At 53.6% G+C, this 19,797-nt stretch overlaps 1 protein-coding gene across 1 annotated transcript in view; it reads right to left on the bottom strand.

Annotated features, from left to right (window-relative positions):
- ankar (ankyrin and armadillo repeat containing) overlaps positions 1 to 19,797 on the bottom strand; it is a 397,884-nt gene that overhangs the window by 244,951 nt on the left and 133,136 nt on the right. Inside the window, exon 7 of the mRNA XM_072494724.1 lies at positions 7,370 to 7,592. Coding sequence (XP_072350825.1) covers positions 7,370 to 7,592 — 223 coding nt within the window. The remainder of the gene's footprint in view (positions 1 to 7,369; positions 7,593 to 19,797) is intronic.

The raw sequence follows: 19,797 nt of genomic DNA, 5'->3' as shown, positions 1-19,797 counted from the left end.
TTCATCAAACACACTACATAGAACATAGAACAATACAGCGCAGTACAGGCCCTTCGGCCCACGATGTTGCACCGAAACAAAAGCCATCTAACCTACACTATGCCATTATCATCCATATGTTTATCCAATAAACTTTTAAATGCCCTCAATGTTGGCGAGTTCACTACTGTAGCAGGTAGGGCATTCCACGGCCTCACTACTAACTAACAGGTTTGTTAAACATGATTTCCCTTTCACAAAGCTATGTTGGCTCCGCCTGATCAAATCTAAGTGTCCTGCTATGACCTTCTTATTAATGGTTCTCACACTTTTATATGACAGATGTTAGGCTATCTGATCTTGCTTCTTGCTTTTGGTCTCCCTCCTTTCTTGAATAAGAAGCTACATTACTATTTTTCAGTTCACTGGAACCTTCTCAGAATCTAAGAGATTTTGGAAGATTATAATCAATACATCTGCTATCTGTACCACTTCTAAGACCCCAAGATGCAGGCTGTCAAGTCCTGGGGAGTTGACAGCCTTTAGGTCTGTTTTCCTAGTACAATTTTCCTGATCATGATGTGGAGATGCCGGTGTTGGACTGGGGTGAGCACAATAAGAAGTCTTACAACACCAGTTTAAAGTCCAACAGGTTTGTTTCAAATCACTAGCTTTCGGAGCACTGCTCCTTCCTCATGTGCAGTGCTCCGAAAGCTAGTGATTTGAAACAAACCTGTTGGACTTTAAACTGGTGTTGTAAGACTTCTTACAATTTTCCTGGTGATAGCTATTATATTAAGTTCATCCGTCCCTATCATCTCTTGATTTAAGAACCTTTGAGAAGTTTTCTAAGTCCTCTATCATGATGATAGACACCTGGGGCTGGATTCTCTGACCCCCGCCGGGTCGGAGCATCCCCGGGGGCGGCGTGAATCCCGCCCCGCCGCTCCGACGCCAGCCATCGTATTTTCCGGCCGGCGAGAAATAACGCCGACGGGAATTGCGGCACGCACATCGCAGAATCAGCGCGACGCGATGGGCCCCGGGGCTGCTTCAAATCTCCGGCCCGGGGGACCACAGGTCATGCCGGCATAAATTAAACAAGCCTTTTAATGGTGTCAACCAGTTGTGCTGGCTAAGCGCGGAGGTAGGGGTCGGCCACCTGAGACAAGGCGGCACGGCCGTAGCTGGGGGGGGGGGGGGTCGCCGGTTCTGGTGGAGGGTGCTCCCCAGGGCCGAGGTTGCATGCTGGTGATTGTGGTTGGTGCCGGTGTGGGGGAGGGGGTTGGGGTTGCGGTAGGGAGAGGAAGGCGGGTGCCGTGGCTCGGGGGTGCCGGGGATGGGAGTGCCGGGGACCGGAGTGCCGGGGATGGGAGTGCCGGGGATGGGGGTGCCAGGGATTGGAGTGCCGGGGATGGGGGTGCCAGGGATTGGAGTGCCGGGGATGGGAGTGCCGGGGATGGGAGTGCTGGGGATGGGGATGCCGGGAATCGGAGTGCCGGGGATTGGAGTGCCAAGGGATGGGAGTGCCGGGGGACGGTGGGGCGCCGGGGATGGGGTGCCAGGGTTGGGAGTGCCGGGGATGGGAGTGCCGGGGATGGGTGTGCCGGGGAGGGGGTTGCATGGGATGGGAGTGCTGGGGATGGGGGTGCCGGAGATGGGGGTGCCGGGGCTCAAAGTGCTGGGGATGGAGAGTGCCGGGGTTATGGGAGTACCGAGGATGGGGGTGCCAAGAGGTGGAGTGCCGGGGATTGGTGTGCCGGGGAGGCGGGGGGGGGTGCCGGGGATGGGAGTGCCGAGGGAGGTGGGGTGCTGGGGATGGGAGAGCCGGGGATGGGGGCACCGGGGTTGGGAGTGCCGGGGATGGGAGTGCTGAGGAGGGGTGGGGGTGCCGGGGAGGGGGGTTGCCGGGGATGGGGGTGCCAGAGATGGGGAGTGCCAGGGATGGGAGTGCCGGGGATGGGGGTGCCGGAGATGGGGGTGCCGGGGATTGGAGTGCTAGGGATGGGAGTGCCGGGGAATGGAGTGCTGGGGATGGGGGTGCCACGGATCGGAGTGCCGGGGATGGAAGTGCCGGGGAGGGGAGTGCCGGGGATGGGGAGTGCCAGGGAGGGAGGTTCCGGGGATGGGGGTTCTGGTGATGGGAGTGCCCGCCAGGGATGGAGAATGCTGGGGAGGGGCATGCCGGGGATGTGGAATGCCGGGGATGGGGGGGGAGGGGGTTTGCCTGGCCAGGTGCCAGCTGGCAGCAGTGGCAACCATGCAACCCATGGCACCTGGCTGCGGAGGGGGCTCTGGGCAATGATGACATGTTGTCTACCCCCAACCCCCACCCCCTGCAGACCATTATGTTTGGGCATCACCCAGCGATGTTGGCCGCCGTGGCGGGAGCTGCTGTTCTACATGTTGCCCTATGGGAGCTGGAGCAGGAGCGTGCCCAGGAGGCAGCGGAGGCTGCCGCAGAGGAGTGTGCCGCTGCGGGGCAGTTGGAAGCTTCCCAGGCTGGAGAGCCGCCCATCCGACAGGACGAGGAGGAGGAGGTGGTGGTGCCACGGTGATGGAGGCGCCTGATGAGGCCCCGTGTGTACCGGCGCCGCTCGCCGTACCAGGACCTCACGGACTGAGCATGGGTGAGCCGGGAAACCTTCGCCCATATCTGCCATCTCATGGCACACCTGGCTCCCCGTGGCACTGGGGAAGGACACGGTGGCTATGAACGTCTACGCCACGGGGTTGATCCAGTCACTGAGTGGAGACCTGTCTGGCATCTCCGTGCAGTGACAGACGCCCTGTGTGCCATCACAGACTGGTACATCCAGTTCCCTGTGGACCGCGCCCACCAGGATGCCCAGGCAACGGGCTTTGCTGCCATGGCCAGGATACCCAATGGTCCATGGGACGATCGATGGGATGCACGTCGCCATGCGGCCACCAGCAGATAACAGGGCCGTGTTCACGAACAGGAAGGGGACCTACTCCATGAACATTCAGGTGGTCTGTGACCACCGGATGGCGATCATGCACGTCTGCGCCCGGTACCCGAACAGTGTGCATGACTCGTTCATATTGGCACAATCGTTCATCCCCGCCATGTTCGAGGGAACCCCCCTGGCTGAGGGGCTGGCTGCTGGGCGACAAGGGTTAACCATTGCGGTCGTGGCTGATGACGCCTATACAGAGGCCACAGACTGAAGTGGCGACCCGCTACAACGATGCCCATGCAGTGACCAGGGGTGTGGTAGAGTGGTGCTTTGGGCTGCTGAAGATGCGCTTCAGGTGCCTGGACCGCTCTGAAGGGGCCCTACAGTACCCGTCAGATAGGGTCGGCTGCATCATTGTGGTCTGCTGCGTCCTGCACAACATAGCCCAGCAGAGGAGCGATGTGCTGGAGGCAGAGGAGGGGGAGGAGCAACACGATGAAGGGCAGGCCTCCCCAGATGAGGAGGAAGGGGGCAATGTACAGGACAGATGGGCTGGACATGGATGGGAGGCTTCCCACAGTTACCGGCTGGGCCACCAGGCACGGGACGGGTTGATAGCCGCACGGTTCACAGACTAGGGGGGTGTGGGAATCACCGAGTATGGGCACAGACAGCAGAGTACGGAACCAGCCTACCACCCTCACCCCGCCCAGCATCAACCACCCTCACCCCACCCACCACCAACCAACCTCACCCCACCCACCCACCAACCACCCTCACCCCACCCACCACCAACCACCCTCACCCCACCCACCACCCTCACCCCACCCACAACCAACCACCTTCACCCCACCAACACAAAGCACCATCACCCCACCCACCACCGCATCAGCCACATGAACACCACCCCTCCATTGCACATCCACCTGCAGCACAATGGGCAGGGCTTACACGGTCACCAGTGGAAGCGGGTCTATTGCATGCCATGGAGGATGATGACAGCCCGCTCTGCGATGAGCTCCGGGTTCTACATCGTTAGACAATCTCTGACTCGTGGCCACAGAAACACCCTCCACCTGGACTGTCCCTGCATGCGGCCTGAACACTGCGGCGCACGGACCCGTCGTCTGCCCGGGGGATGGCGAGGGCGACATGGGGAGGGGGGGCGCACACTCACGTGAGCTCGACGTCCTTTCACCCCTCACACACACACTGGCGCTCACCTCACACCCCGCCCCCGCACGCATTGGACAGAGCACAGAGGTGTAGGTGTGAAAGTGATTTTAATAACCAACAGTGGGGGTGGGATGTGATGTCCGTGCCCCTGGTTAGTGTTCGCCTTCCCCCGCCCAGTTGTTTGACCTGGGGGTGGCCAGAGCGTCCCGTGCGCGTTGACCCTGGCGCGCACATCATGCAGCCCCGTATCCTGCCAGTCCTGCCCCTCCCTGCATCTTCCTCATCGGACGAGGCCTGGTTTTCATCCTCCTCCTCCATCACGTCACCCCTTTGCTGCATGTTGTGGAGGATGCAGCAGGCTGTTACGATGCGGGGACCCTCTCAGCATCATACTGGAGAGAGACTCCGGAATGGACCGGGCACCTGACTGCACCTTCAGAAGGCCGATGCACTGCTCGACCACAGACTTGGTTGCAGCATGGGTGTCATTATAGCAGGTCTTGGCCTCGGTCTGTGGCCTCTGGATAGGTGTCATCAGCACGACCGCAGTGGATAACCTGTCACCCAGGAGCTAATCCCCTAGCTGGGGGGAGGGGTTCTCTAACATATCTGAAATCATTGAGTGTGCCAGGATGAAGGCATCGTGCACTCTGCCCAGGTATCAGGTGCAGACGTGTCTGATGTGCAGCTCATGGTCACATATCAGCTGCAAATTCATCGAGCCGAACCCCTTTTGGTTTGTGTAGAGCAGCCTGTCAACTGCAGATGCTCGTACATGCATCCCATCGATCACCTCCTGGACCGGGGTATGGCGGCTATGGTGGCGATCCCCGCTGCCCGGGCATCCTGGTGGCCTCAGTCCACATTGAAATGGATGTTTTGAGCCACCTCGGCATATAGAGGGCGGGATTCTCCGCAATCGGCGCGATGAGGGGCTTGAGGGGCTAGGCCCACGCCAGACTGATTTCCGCCCCGCCAGCTGGTGGGAAAGGCCTTTGGTGCCCCACCAGCTGGCGCGGAAATGACTTTGCCGTGCGGCGCATGCGCGGGAGCGTCAGTGGCTGCTCACGGCATCCCCGCGCATGCGCAGTGGAGGGAGTCTCTTCCGCCTCCGCCATAGTGGAGACCATGGCGAAGGCGGAAGGAAAAGAGTGTCCCCACGGCACAGGCCCGCCCGCGGATCAGTGGGCCCCGATCGCGGGCCAGGCCACCATGGGGGCACCCCCCGGGGCCAGATCGCCCCGCGCTCCCCCCAGGACCCCGGAGCCTGCCCGCGCCGCCTTGTCCCGCCGGTAAGAGAGGTGATTTGATTCTCGCCAGCGGGACAGGCATTCCAGCAGTGGGACTTCGGCCCATCGTGGGCCGGAGAATCGCCGGGGGGGGGGGGGCCCGCCAACTGGCGCAGCGCGATTCCCGCCCCCGCCGAATATCCGGTGCCGGAGAATTCGGCAACCGGCGGGAGCAGGTTTCATGCCAGCCGCAGGCGATTCTCCGACCCGGCGGGGAGTCGGAGAATCAGGTCCAGGGTCTCTGTGATGGCATGGATGCACTTGTGCACCGAGGTCTGAGAGATCCCGGACAGGTCCCGACTCGGCACCTGGAAGGACACCGTCGCCTAAAAGTTCAGGGCCCGCACGATTTCCGACCCTGCTGGGGTCTGATTCGCTGAGGTCGGCATTATCGTACAGGCCCTGACAAGCTGGAGTAGCGTTTCAGTGCACCACTCAGCACAGACTGTCATTTCAGTCAAGAAGATGGCTGCTAAAAAACCTGCTCCAAGGTACCTGGAGATGGAGATCAACCAAATTCTGAACCCCTCTAAAGAGAAAGGGGAATACCCTCTTTCCCAGGGTGGAACAGAGACTCAAACCGCCATTCTGCACAAGGCCTGTAATGAGGGGTGGAAGAGGCTGTGACAGCTGCCAGCCTCACGAAGAAGACCGGCACACAATGCTATAAGACGATGAACATCCTCCTAAGAGCAGCTCGGGTGAGCAATCACCTTTGTGTCCCTGGCTTCACTCCTGTCCCTCACTCATCATATCTGCCGTCAATTCCCTTGAGGCCAACAACATACCACTTGCCCGTGTCTCCTTTACAACCCAGCCTCCATGAAACTCCAACTCATTTATTGTCCTCTTTGGCCAGGAACCTTGCATACACATGCCACCAGCTACAACCCCTCCATAAAACACTTATTGCAGTGTCTCACTATGTCCTTTCTGCGTCCCCAAGAATAAGGTTGCCCATAATCACCAGACTATGGAAGGGGGCAGCCTCCTCAGAGGAAAGGGCCATATGGGGAAGGCTGAGCAGAGGACAGTGGCTGCAATGGAGTTCGGCATGCACAAAACAAGTGAGATTCCAATGCATTGCAGATGTCCCTATGGCAAGTGAGTCACCCCTCTCCCACTGACCAGGCCTTTCCAAGGTCTCACCTCATGTCTTATGCTTTGCAAAATCACCATCAGATAAGACCGAGCCGTCCGGGGTTGCTGCCCCCCATCCAGACCCTCAGAACATCCTGGAGCACCACTCTGGAGAAGACACTGACATCTTGCCACTGTATTTACCTGCACCACCCACAATCGCAGAGACTGCCACCTCGGTGAGTAATGTTAGCTATCAAATTCCTGCGTCACCTCTGGTGCAATGGGAACATAAATCATAGAATCATAGAATTTATAGTACAGAAGGCCATTCAGCCCATTGAGTCTGCACTGGGCCTTAGAAAGAGCACCCTACTTAAGCCCTGGCTTCCCATCTAACCTTTTGGAGAATAAGGGGCAATTTAGCTTGGCCACCCAGCCTGCACATCTTTGTCATACAATTTTGACCTCTTAATTAGGACTCTATTTGCTTGGAGCAGATGCCTGACACACAACCAGAAACTATTCGGAATTTTTCTTCTTCCCGCTATTTGCTCCCTTGGAGTGTGTTGAAATGATTTAAGTATAACAAACCTGCTTTGAGCCTGGACTGGGACTTGAAGGCAGGAGTGCTACCATCCGAGCCACTTAGGCTCCACAGATTACGAACGATGTGTGGATGAAAATTGGCAGAGTCAATTATGTCCCCTTATTCTATGATATGAATTGTCTGTACATTATTTCGCTTTTGTTAACTCAGTAACACCATTGTCTGAAAAACATGTCTCAGGTAAACTTTGCAGTGTACTGGTATTCATATTGTTTCTTAGAATCCAACATTTCGAAAATTAAAGTTGGTTTTGAAAGTATTCATTTACGAAAAGATGCAAATTACAAAGACATTTTCTGGCTTTTGGAGCTTACCCAGATTTAGAAAACTGTCAATGCGATGCTTGTTGATCTTTAGGTGTACTGTAGTCAGCTGACAAACAATTGACACATGGTTATGTATAGCAGCATGATGAACAAGTGAATAACCAGCTTCATCGACAACTCCAAGTTGGGATATTGGATTTTGTTGACAGAATGTGTAAAAGACAGCAGCAAGTCCACTTTTGGTAGCAGATATTAGACCAGTGGATACATCCTGGATGAAAAAAATTGCAGCAACTAGTACATTTACATCACAAGAGGAAAACTTCCTGAAGAATTCCATTTCAGAATTTCTGTGAAATGTTCTCCTTGAATATCTAAAGTTTTACTTACAACAGATGGACACTGGCCTCTGTTTTGTCAAGGACAACATTTTTAGGATAAAATGTTTATTTACAAGAACACTAGTAATACAGATTTAGTATTTTTGATGCACAAATAATGTATGGCTTGTTTCTGTGCAGCACATTCTATATAATTCTGTGAAATAAACTACAGAACCTTAATAGCTAATAGATCATTTGAATCGATCTTAGAGGTTTCTCATTACAAATTTCTAAACACAATTTTTTTAAAAGTTGGAGGAGCACAAATATTAAAACTGACTGGGGTTTTCGGACTGTAAGGGTTAATGTGGGACTGAGGAAGCATTTTGATGTAGAGAGTCACATGATAGTGGTTGAGTGTAATAGTGAGTCTGGGAGAAGTTAGTGTGAAGACCGCACTTCGTCATGGCTGGATCCTGTATATATGTATATAGTTATGTGTTATTGTTCAAGCAGACAAGCCTCTAGAACTCTGCATGAGATAATATATAACCTTACAAGACGTACCACCAGAGGTAGGTACAAAGGTTCAAAGATGTTTCAGGTCATAATTTCACAACAGTGGTCATAGAATCATAGAGTCATAGAAGTTTACAGCATGGAAACAAGCCCTTCGGCCCAATTTGTCCGTGCCGCCCAGTTTTTAACCACTAAGCTAGTCCTAATTGCCCGCATTTGGCCCATATCCCTCTATACCCATATAACAGTCTAAATGCTTAATAAAAGACAAAATTGTACCCACCTCTAACAGCTCATTCCAGACACACCACCCAGTGTGAAAACATTGCCTCTCTGGACCCTTTTGTATCTCTCTGTCCCCCCCACCTTAAACCTACGCCCTCCAGTTTTAGACTCCCTACCTTTGGGAAAATATGTTAACCATCTACCTTATCTATGCCCCTCGTTATTTGATAGACCTCTATAAGATCATCCCTAAGCCTCCTACACTCCAGGGAAAAGTGTTCCAGTAATCAGCGTCAGATTGCCAATCCATGCCCAATTACTTACATGTTTTGTGCCTGTCTTGCTCAACCTTCCGACTCAAGCCGGAGATCCAGGCAGCGCAGCAGTCCTCGAAGCCCTGAGCGGCAGCCCAGCAGAGGCAAATTGAAGGAGGACACATCTTCTTATTTATGGCATCAGCTGTCGTAAACCAGGTAAGTTCAAATGTCCATTAAAATTGACAAGCCAGGGTGTAGGTAAATATCTAAGGTAAATGGATAGGACTGGGGGGGGGGGGGGGGGGGGGGGGAGGGGTAGCTGGATATCATGGGGGGTGGGGGGGGGGGGTCAGACATTGGGTTGGAATAGGTGGTCGGTATGGGAGGGGGCGGAATCCTATGGAGAATCGGTGGGGATGAGGAAACCGTGGGGGGTGGTGTACTTGGAGGATTAGTGGAGGTCCCGGGGTGGGGGTTGGTCAGGAGTGGAATTCTTTGAGGAATGGGAGGGAAGGAGATAGTCAGAGGGTGGGGACGTCCTTTGGGGATTTAGGGGTGTGGAAGAAATCCTGTGGGGAGGAGGTTGTGGTCTGTGTCTTTACAATAGATAACTATTTGTGTAACACAGCCAGAATCATCCAAACTTTGCGAATTAAATTGTATTTTTCGATAGTTTTCAGCGCAGGGCGATTATCCAGAGAAAATGTGCACTTCTGGGCAGCTGTTGTACAAAACCATGGGCGGGATTCTCCAATAATGGGGCTATGTCCCCACTCCAGTGTCAAAACGTGGATGTTTCATTCTGGACTTTCCTGAAGAAAGTTCAGAGTGATTCTCCTACCTCAAGGGGGCTAGCAAGGCCCCGGAGTGCTTCTCGCAGCTCTGCCTACCGATATGGGGCCCTGCACTTCCGGTCGGGAGTCCGCGTATGTGCACGGCAGCAGCCTTTGATGACCGCCACGCGAGACATGGCAGGCTCACACCGCGGACTGGCCCCGAAAATATAGGGGGCGAAATTCTCCAGTATCGGCGCGATGTCCGCCGACCGGCGCCAAAAACGGCGCTAATCAGCCGGGTATCGCGCCGCCCCAATGGTGCGGAATCCTCCGCATCTTGGGGGGGCCGAGCCCTAACCTTGCGGGTCTGATTTCCGCCCCGCCAGCTGGCAGAAAAGGCCTTTGTTGCCCCACCAGCTGGCGGGGAAATGACATTGCCGGGCAGCGCATGCGCGGGAGCGTTAGCGGCCGCTCACGGCATCCCCGCGCATGCGCTGTGGAGGGAGTCTCTTCCGCCTCCGCCATGGTGGAGACCATGGCGAAGGCGGAAGGAAAAGAGTGCCCCCCACGGCACAGGCCCGCCCGCGGATCGGTGGGCTCCGATCGCGGCCCAGGACACCGTGGGGGCACCCCCTGGGGCCAGTTCGCCCCGCGCCTCCCCCAGGATGCCGGAGCCCGTCCGTGCCGCCTTGTTCCGCCGGTAAGAGAGGTGGTTTAATCCACGCCGGCGGGATAGGCATTCTAGCAGCGGGACTTCGGCCCATCCGGGCCGGAGAATCGCGGGGGGTGGGGGCCCGCCAACCGGTGAGGCGCGATTCCCGCCCCCGCCGAATGTGCCGGAGAATTCGGCAACCGGCGTGGGCGGGATTCACGCCAGCTCCCGGCGATTCTCCGATCCGGCGGGGGGTCGGAGAATCTCGCCCAGGGCCTCTGCGGATCCGTGGCCCCCGATCGCTAAGCTGGCCGTCCGTGAGGCCCCTCTGGTGAAGAATCCCCCGTCCCCCACCAGGACGGCCGCAGACTGACTCTGCCGCTGCCACTGGCCACTCTCGACAGGCAAAACGTGGTTAGAACCACGCCATCAGGAATACGGCCAGTTTTCAACGGAGAATCGCAAGGGTAGGCCTCTGTCAATGGCTCTTTACCCGCGCCGCGTAGACCACGCGCGCACGATTCACGATGATTCCTCGGTCGCACCTGTTTTTCGGCATCAACGCCCATTCTCCGCCCCCGCGCCGATCGCGATTTCGGTGTGGAGGCTCGGAGAATCCCGCCCCATTCCTTTGAATGTCTGAGAGGGATATCCAGAGCATCTTTGAGATACTCTATAAATCCGATGCTCGGGAACCTGTTTTGGCACAGACCCTTTGTCATATCTTTCCTGACAGACTTCTCTTGTGTCTACAACATGGATGTCGGGTAAAAGAGACTGGTTAAATTTGTTTTTTCTTATGCACTTGCGACTGAATTTCCCGGGCCCCCACTACCCCGAGAGTTAGAGGAAAACACAACCCTGCTGACCAATAGGCCTGCTGCCATTTAATGCTCTAAAAAGTATTGATTTGCAGAATGGGTCTTCCGTCTGTCATGGTAAGTCTTGCCTTAGCGAGCTGTCAGTCTGCCAGCGCTGCTGCCACAGCCTCCTCTGGCATCTGGACGCCTGGCATTCCAGGAGCATCACAGGGGCAGATTCCACGCGGTCCAAGATATCATCCATTGCATGTAATATCTGTAAGGAATTGGGAGAGGATGAGACTGACAACCGGAGATGTTTCCCCAACCCGGAACTCTCGATTCCCCCATTGCACCCCCCCCACCCCCCCATTGCTTCCACTCTCCCCCAAATCCCCTGTCATCTGACATGCCCTGCCCACGCACTCCCGGCTGCAGCGGTGGCCTCTGTTCATTCGGCCCCACACCGTGTATCCCAGACACCCACACATAATGCTACCTGGACCGGGCTGGTTTCCTCGCTGGTGCACTCATCCAACCCCGGCTGCGGTAATGTCTCCGGTGCAGGGGCCCAACCCCTGAGTGTTCAGATGCTGGCAGCTGCGTCCATGGTGTTGCTTTCTGCAGCGTCCAGGTGCAGTGTTCAGGCATCATGGTCTATTTGGGATGTTGGGAAATAACTCCCACATGCTACATGGCACGGCTGCCCATGGGGATCCACTTGGAAGGTGTGAAGTGCTCACTTAACTACGATTGCCAATTCCCAATTAGCAATAGCCTTCAGCCGCATGGCCAAAGGCCTTCGCGGTCAGTGGGAGTTATGGGTGGTTAGTGGGGCAGACAGGCAAGGGCTAGGGTTGCCCCCGGAACGGGTACACATGATCCAGCGATTGGCATGGCCCGGGCGATTAGACCCCTCCAGCTGAGACCACGGGTGGCCACACCACCTGCTCCATGGCTTCCACCCCCATGGCAGTCGACCCTGACCGAGGCTGGCCCACCCGTTGCTCCCGCACCCTCTCCGAGCATCAGCGCAGCAAATTCAGTGTCCCCGGGCTCTTTGCCTGTGTGTGAACAGAGTGGCGTCTGGCCCGTTCTCGCTTTTGGCCTCTTCCACTATTTAAATGCTTCGTGCTCTCGCTTAAGCGCAATATGGCCATTAAATCAAGGCCATTGTATGGAGATAGGCCTTAAGTGGTGATCCTACATGCCATGGCAGGATCCTGATTTCATCAACGGGGGCGGGCCGGTAAGATCGCAAACAGAACGATGCCCGGCACGGTTCTCGATTATGGCCTCTCCAATTATCTAATGACCTTGTTGCGCTCTGGCTTAAGTGCAATGTGGCCATTTAATAATTTCCTTAGAATTATTTTCATCACTGGGGAGCTGAACTCACTAGCCAGACTGGTTCCTCAGAGATTGGGCTGCCATTTCAAAAGGATGTCCAAATCTCTTAGTGAACTTGTGGGCCCCCACACTCCCCACCCATGGGCAATATTACCCCCCCACACATATGGGCAGTACACCACACTCCCTCAAGTTAAGACACCCTGCTATGGGGTCGCTGAGTGCTCCCCTTTTCAGGTCTTCCAGGCCCTCTTTCAGGCTCCCCTTCCAGGATCCCCACCCTTCACCCCTCCAACCTTTAGAGGCCCCTTCATAGCCACTCTGTAACAGCCCTAGTATGTCTAGTATGACTTGATTCCACTCCGGAGAAAATCTGACCCTGGATGTTTAGTTCAGGCCTATTCTTTCATATTCCTCAGTGTATGCGTTGACGATGGTTTGTAGCTCGGCCTCTGAATGTGCGCACACACAGGCATTGGCTGTGTACTGCAGCTCGATGACAGAGGTTGGGGTGGTCTTGGTTCTGGCCTGGAGATGTCGGAGATTGAACAGTTTATGTTTGTCTGGTAGGTCAGTTCCACCCCAACGGGGAGCTTCAGGATGATGGGGTGGAGTGCTGATGCACGGAAGATTGAGAAGAGCGTTGGTGCAATGACGCAGCCCTGTTTGACCCCAGTTTACACACGTATTGGGTCTGTGGTGGTTCCACTGGTGAGGATCATGGCTTGCATCATGGAGCAGGCGGTGAATGGTGACGTCTGCACCATTTCTGCCGTCTGCAAAGTCACTCACTGTTGAGTCGGAGGCCTTTGCGAGATCGAAGAAAGCAATACACAGAGGTTGATGCTGCTCTCTGCACTTTTCCTGGATTTGTTATGTGCTGAAGATGATGTCCATTGAGCCTTTTGATGGACGGGAACCTTCAGCCACTGGGAGGAGGCGGTTGAGGAGTATTCTTGTGATGAACTTACTTTGGTGAAGAGTAGGGAAATCCCTCTGTAATTTCCGCAGTCGGACCTGTCTCCTTTCTTGAAGATGGTCATAATTAAGGCATCTCTGAGATCATCTGGCATGCTCTCTTCCTTCCAGGCAAGGGCGATGAGGTTGTCAATTCTGTCAAGAGAGCATCTCGGCCGCATTTTAGTAATTCTGCGGGGATTCCATTTGCGCCACAGACCTTTCTGTTCTTGAGCTGTTGGATGGCTTTTTTGACATCATGGCAAGCTGGGGTTGCACTGAGATGGTGTCCGGTAGCGTGTTGAGAGATGGTGTCGAGGACGCTTGTGCCGAAGGCTGTGTCTTGGTTAAGGAGGTCCTCGGAGTGCTCTCTCCAGCGGGCATTGATTGCCTCTCTGTTTTTGATGAGCGCCTCTCCATTTTTGGCTGTCAGTGGGGTGGGCCCCTGGATACTTGAATTATAGACCATAAGATATAGGAGCAAAATTAGGCCATTTGGCCTATCGAGCCTGATCCACCATTCAATCATGGCTGATATGTTTCTCATAACCATTCTCCCACCTTTTCCCCATAACCCATGATCCTCTTATTAATTAAGAACCTATTTATCTGGTTTAAAGGCACTCAGTGATTTGGCCACCACATACTTCTGTGGCAATGAGTTCCACAGACCGTAGATGGTTTTGATTGTGCTGAAGAAGCCACGCACATTGTGGATGTCGGCAAATTGCTGAATCTCCTGAGCTCTTTCCACCCACCATCTGTTCTTTAGGTTGCGGGTTCTTTGTTGCACCTTGGCCTTCAGTTGCTGGAGGCTTGTTTCCTCTTATTTGAGTTTTGTTGGAGCTGCCAGTTCAGGAATGCCTTGCACTTGTGGTCAACAAGATCCTGAATCTCCTCATCGTTCTTGTCGAAAGAGTCTTGGTGTTTCCTGGTCGAGGGTCCGACCGTCTCCTCGCAGGCACTGACTATGATGCTTTTAAGGTGGATCAGGTGCTGTGGGCGTTCAGTGACTCTGGCTTGTTGGTTGTCGCCAGATTAGCTGTGAGGCATGTCTGAGTAATTCTTTCTTTTCAAGGTCTTTGAGTCCAGCATCATTGAATCTCCTCCAGCAGAGTTTCTTCTGCCTGTGTTTGTTTGGGGCCAGAGTGATGGAGATGGTAAAGGGGATTAGTCGGTTCTGGTCGTGGTGCAGGTGATGCGGACGTCTTTGTGGATCCTTGCCCAGACGATGATATAGTCTATTAGGTGCCAGGTTGTTTTTCTAATAATAATTAATAATCTTTATTAGTGTCACGGTAGGCTAACATTAAAACTGGAATGAATTTACTGTGAAAATCCCCGCATCGCCACACTCCGGCGCCTATTTGGGTACACAGAGGGAGAATTCAGAATGTCCAATTCACCTATCAAGCACGTCTTTCAGCACTTACGGGAGGAAACTGGAGCACCCGGAGGAAACCCATGCAGACACGGGGAGAACTTGCAGACTCCGCACAGACAGTGACCCAAGCCGGGAATTGAACCCAGGACCCTGGCCCTGTGAAGCAACAGTGCTAATCACTGTGCTACTGTGCTGCCCCTGCTTGTCCCCCTGGCGGGACAGGGTGTTTGTGATGACCAGGTTGTGTTCAAACCATTTTGTCAGGAGGAAGACTCTGTTGGCTCTTGTTTTCCCCACACCTTCCCTGCCTAACACGCCTTTCCAAAGTTTTGAGTCCTTCCCGACTCTAGCATTCAGGTAGTCGAGAAGAATCAGCTTGTCTCCCTTTGGTATGGGGGACAGTGATTGGTCGAGGCTGGAGTAGAATGCTTCTTTTGGCTCGTCCACTGCACCTAAGGATAGGGCGGAGGCACTGTTGGCTGTGATGTGCTGTTTCTGGGTGAGCCATAGGGTCAGCAGTCATTCACGCATCCCACTAGGGCGTTTGTTAAGACTTCTGACCAACTCGATTTGTACAGCAAAGCCGACCCCGTGGAGACGGCATTCTTCTTCTGGTATGCCTTTCCAGAAGAAGGTATATCCGCCACCTTGTTCTTTAAACTGGCCATCTCCTGCCAGTCGTGATTCGCTCAGGGCATCGATGTCAATGATATGGTGTCAGAGTTCCCGGGCTATGATGGCAGTGTGACGTTCAGGTTTGTTGCCAGTTTGAAAGGGTGTCCCAATCTCTAAGTGGGCTTATGGGTGCCCCACACTCCCCATCCATGGGCAATGTCACCTCCCACACATATGGGCAGTACCCCACATGCCCTAAGTGAGGACACCCTGCTATGGGGTCGCTGAGGCACCCCTTTTCAAAGCTTCCCTTGCCCCATTTCTCCACCCCTCTTTCACTCCCCCCAACCTTTTAGAGGCCCCTTCATACTTACCCCCACCTTTCATACTCCCCTTCACCCTCCTTTCTTGGGCATTGCCCCCCTCAGGCCCTGAACCTTGGCAGTGCCACCCTGGCACCTGAGAACTCGGCACTGCCACCCTAGCACCCTGGGAGTGCTCCTGCTGACTTTGTGGTGCCACCTGGGCATCTTGCCAGGGTGCCAGTGCCAAGGTGCTGGCTGGGCAGTGTCAAGGTGCCCATGTTCCAGGGAGAGGGCCAGGGTGCCACGCTGCACTATCCCTGGCCACCAGCGGCCTCCAATGGTCCGGAAAACCGTGTGGATGTTGTTCTGCCTGGCCCACGTTTAGGTGCATCAGGACTGAATAGCACCCAGCTGGGGATTCCCTGAGGAGGCCATTAGATGCCTGGGGGCTGGTAGATCCTGGGTGAGTATGCCCTGGTAGGTTTAAAACCTACTTAGGCGCACGTTGCTTGGTCGATTCTGGTTGCGCTGTCTTGCCAGATGTGTGTAGCTCCCGCAAGGAGTAGTGGCGGCCGGGAAGCCCACATTGAGGCCTCACTTGGCAGCTACTGGCCATGACGCACTCCCGATGTGGCTGGTAAATCATGATCTTTACCTTTGATTTCCTCAAAATCTTCATACATGTTCTGTTTTCCCTTGTTCACAAATCAAACTTAACCACTAGTTTCCTATTCCTAAGACATACTTCCTTTCCTGACTCAAAAATTCAGCACTTGTGGAAGACCTTGACCTACACTTGAAATTTCCATTTCATCAGACGTTCTGTCTGACTCTGACTTGGATCCGGATCAAACTTTCTCTTGCACTAGTTTCTGCCATGACTTGTATTGGAGTATCTTCCTTTAGTGTTATGGGCCAGAGTTTTGAAAGTCCAAAGTAAATTATGGAGTCCATCTGACTTACAACCTTTATGTTGAATTTGGCCAAAATGAGCACAAGAGCCTGCCTTCCAGGTGTTATTCAATTGACCTCTTAGGCATTTTAAATAAAAAAACAAGCTTTATTCTACGAATTTAGTTAACATTTGTATAAACACACACAGTAAAAATAGTTATCAACTACAAACATAAAGACCCCACAAAGCCACAGTAATCTATGTATAACCCTGAGTGAATTCCTCTATAACTGTTCCAATTCAATAAAAAAATCCAAAGTAAAACTAATCCCTAACCCTAACCCTAACCCTTTTCAAAGGTGTGATCCAGCATACAGCATTCTTACTGGTGTAAGACTTGTTATTGATACTCTGTACCCCTTTTCAAACTGCAGGTTTTAATTCCTTCCAGAAAGCAATTAGCTCTTTTAAGTGATCAAGCAGTCTGGAAACAGCTTTTAAAATGAAGATAGAGAGACACTTCTTTCAACCTGTGCAGTTCAAACCTGTCCAAAACTCAAAGCGAAAGCAAAAACTCACATTGCCACAGCCCAACTCCACCCACACAATGACATCACCAAAGCCATGTGATAAGACAAAACCTTTTTTAAAGGGATACTCACATGACATTAGGTAGTCAACTCCGATCATGACTTTCTTTCTGTCTTGATAGTTCCATATTAGTGAGCACTTCAAAATCATACAGAAATCAAACAAACAAAAAACCTAGCTCTTTGTTGAGTGCTATCTTTACATTGATTATCTTCCCTATATTCAACTGGATAGCTAACCCTTTACCAGTGCAATTAAACCAAAACAGACAGAAAGTCTCTTAGTGCTCGAAAAGTTAAGGCCCTACCAGGGTCAGGTTCTCAGTGAGTCTCAGTTTGTAATCCAATTCAACATCACACACCATTCAAAGTTCAAGGCCAGGTCATCAAAGAGCTGACCCCCTCTGATCAAGTCCCTCTTCTTTTTATACCCGCCTCTGCCTCCTGTTTCAGTGTGATGCCTTCTGGGAAACTTTTGTAAGGGCCACGAAGAATCCAGCACGAGTTTTAAGGATACAAAGTAATAACATTTATTTACTATAACATATATACATAACAGTAGCAGTAACTTCCCTTGCTACATACTCCTTCCTGCTGGTTCCTGAACTGGACAGCTTTATTTATACTAGGAGTTTACTAGTGGTTTCTCCGCCCCCCCTCATTGAGGAAGCTCATACTCCCACAGGATTGTGGGATAGTCCTTAGTCCCCAGCCAATGGTAAGTAGGCAGGTTATAACATCCCTCCCCCCCAAAGTCCAAGGAATCCACCGAAGACCCTGGCGAAGGAGGGCGTCGGACTCGTTTGGCCGCAGGCCGGACACCATTTGCACGCGGCGTTGGATCAGGCGGCGTGTAATGAGACGGAGACCGGCGCTTCCGTGATGAACGGCGCAACAGTTGTACATCCACGGCCCGTGGACCCGAGGATTCCCTCTGATGCATCCTGTGTCTCCATCTCGGAGTCAGAGTCTGCTGCCTCCGTCATGTCAGCGTCTCTATCTCCATTCGGTCCCGTAACAACCTGCGCAGGCTTCGAGTGAGGCACCAGTGGAAGATTGTAAGGACTACCTTCCCTTGTCTCTGGTCTCTGCGGCTGTTGAAATGAGCTCCGGGGGCGGGGAATCTTTTGAGGGGATAGTCTTCTGGACCGAACGTGGTCTACGTGTTTTCGCTGGAGACGACCCTGGGCTTGCACTTGGTAAGATATAGGGCCCGTTTGGCGAAAGATTACACCAGGAACCCATTGGGCACCACCAGCAAAATTCCGAACGAACACTGGGTCATCGGGCGCAAACTGCCGAATCGGCCGATGCCGAGAAAATCCCTGTCCCTGCCGTTCTTGTGTGCGGCGTACTTTTGCGCCAATGTCCGGGGAAACCATACTAAGGCGGGTGCGAAGTCTCCGGCCCATTAGGAGTTCTGCGGGAGCTACCCCAGTCACTGCATGGGGGGTGGTCCTGTACGTAAACAAAAAGCGAGCCAGTCTCGTGTCCATTGATCCGGAAGACTGCTTCTTTAGGCCTCTTTTGAATGTCTGCACTGTGCGCTCTGCCAACCCATTTGAAGCCGGGTGGTAAGGGGCAGTGCGGGTATGGCGGATGCCGTTCATCTTCGTTAACCTTGTAAACTCCTCACTCGTGAATGGAGTGCCGTTATCCGTGACCAGCACCTCGGGGAGGCCATGCATACAAAACGCTAAACGCATCTTTTCAATTGTTGCGCAGGACGTTGTCCCGTGCATCTTATGCACCTCTAGCTATTTGGACTGGGCGTCAATTAGTAGATGGAACATGGATCCCTGAAAAGGGCCTGCGAAATCTGCATGCAAGCGTGCACAAGGCTGCCCTGGCCATTCCCAGTGATGTGGGGGCGCGGCCGGCGGAAGCTTCTGATGCTCCTGGCAAATGGAGCAGTTTTGGGCCACCTTCTCAATGTCGGTGTCGAGGCCTGGCCACCAGACATAACTCCGGGCCAACATTTTCATTTTGGTCACGCCTGGATGCCCATTGTGCAAGTCTGTTAGTATCAGTTCCTGGCCTTTTTCCGGAACAATCACACGCGTCCCCCACAAGAGGATGCGGTCTTCCACGCTGAATTCTGACAGCTTGGAGGAAAATGCCCACAACTCGCCTGGGAGCTGTCTATGCTGCCCACCATACAGGACTATGTGCCGAACCTTTGACAGGACTGGCTCCGCCTGGGTCCACTCACGGATCTGTGATGCCGTGACAGGCAAGGTGTCCATAAAATTTAGGGTTGCAACCACCTCACCGGTCGATAAAGGCAATCGGCTCAGTGCATCGGCATTTGCTATCTGCGTACCTGGTTTGTGCGCCAGAGAATACTCGCATGCAGCAAGCAACAAAGCCCAGCGCTGGATCTGTGCAGAAGCAATGGGCGGTATTGGCTTATCCTCTCTGAAAAGTCCCAGCAGGGGCTTATGATCAGTCACGATGGTGAAATGGTGGCCGTACATGTACTGGTGGAAGCGTTTCACCGCAAAAACCACTGCCAGGCCCTCCTTCTCGATCTGCGCGTACTTTTTCTCCGCTGCAGTCAATGTGCGGGAGGCGAAAGCTATCGGTCGCTCGGCCCCGTTCTCCATCTTGTGGGACAGGACGGCCCCAATACCATACGGGGATGCATCACATGTGACGAGCAAAGGCTTTCCAGGATCATAGTGGGTTAGTAACCCAGACGACGACAATTGTTGCTTTACCCGCCGGAAAGCGGTTTCTTGCGGCTGACGCCAAACCCAGGTGTGATTTTTCTTTAGTAGAAGGTGCAAAGGGGCCAGCGTAGTTGCCAGATTGGGGAGGAACTTCCC

The sequence above is a fragment of the Scyliorhinus torazame genome, chromosome 2 (genome assembly GCF_047496885.1).
Source record: "Scyliorhinus torazame isolate Kashiwa2021f chromosome 2, sScyTor2.1, whole genome shotgun sequence".
NCBI classification, from domain to species: Eukaryota; Metazoa; Chordata; class Chondrichthyes; order Carcharhiniformes; family Scyliorhinidae; genus Scyliorhinus; species Scyliorhinus torazame.
The sequence above is the reverse complement of the archived record's forward strand: the minus strand, read 5'-3'. Positions and strand labels throughout refer to the sequence as shown.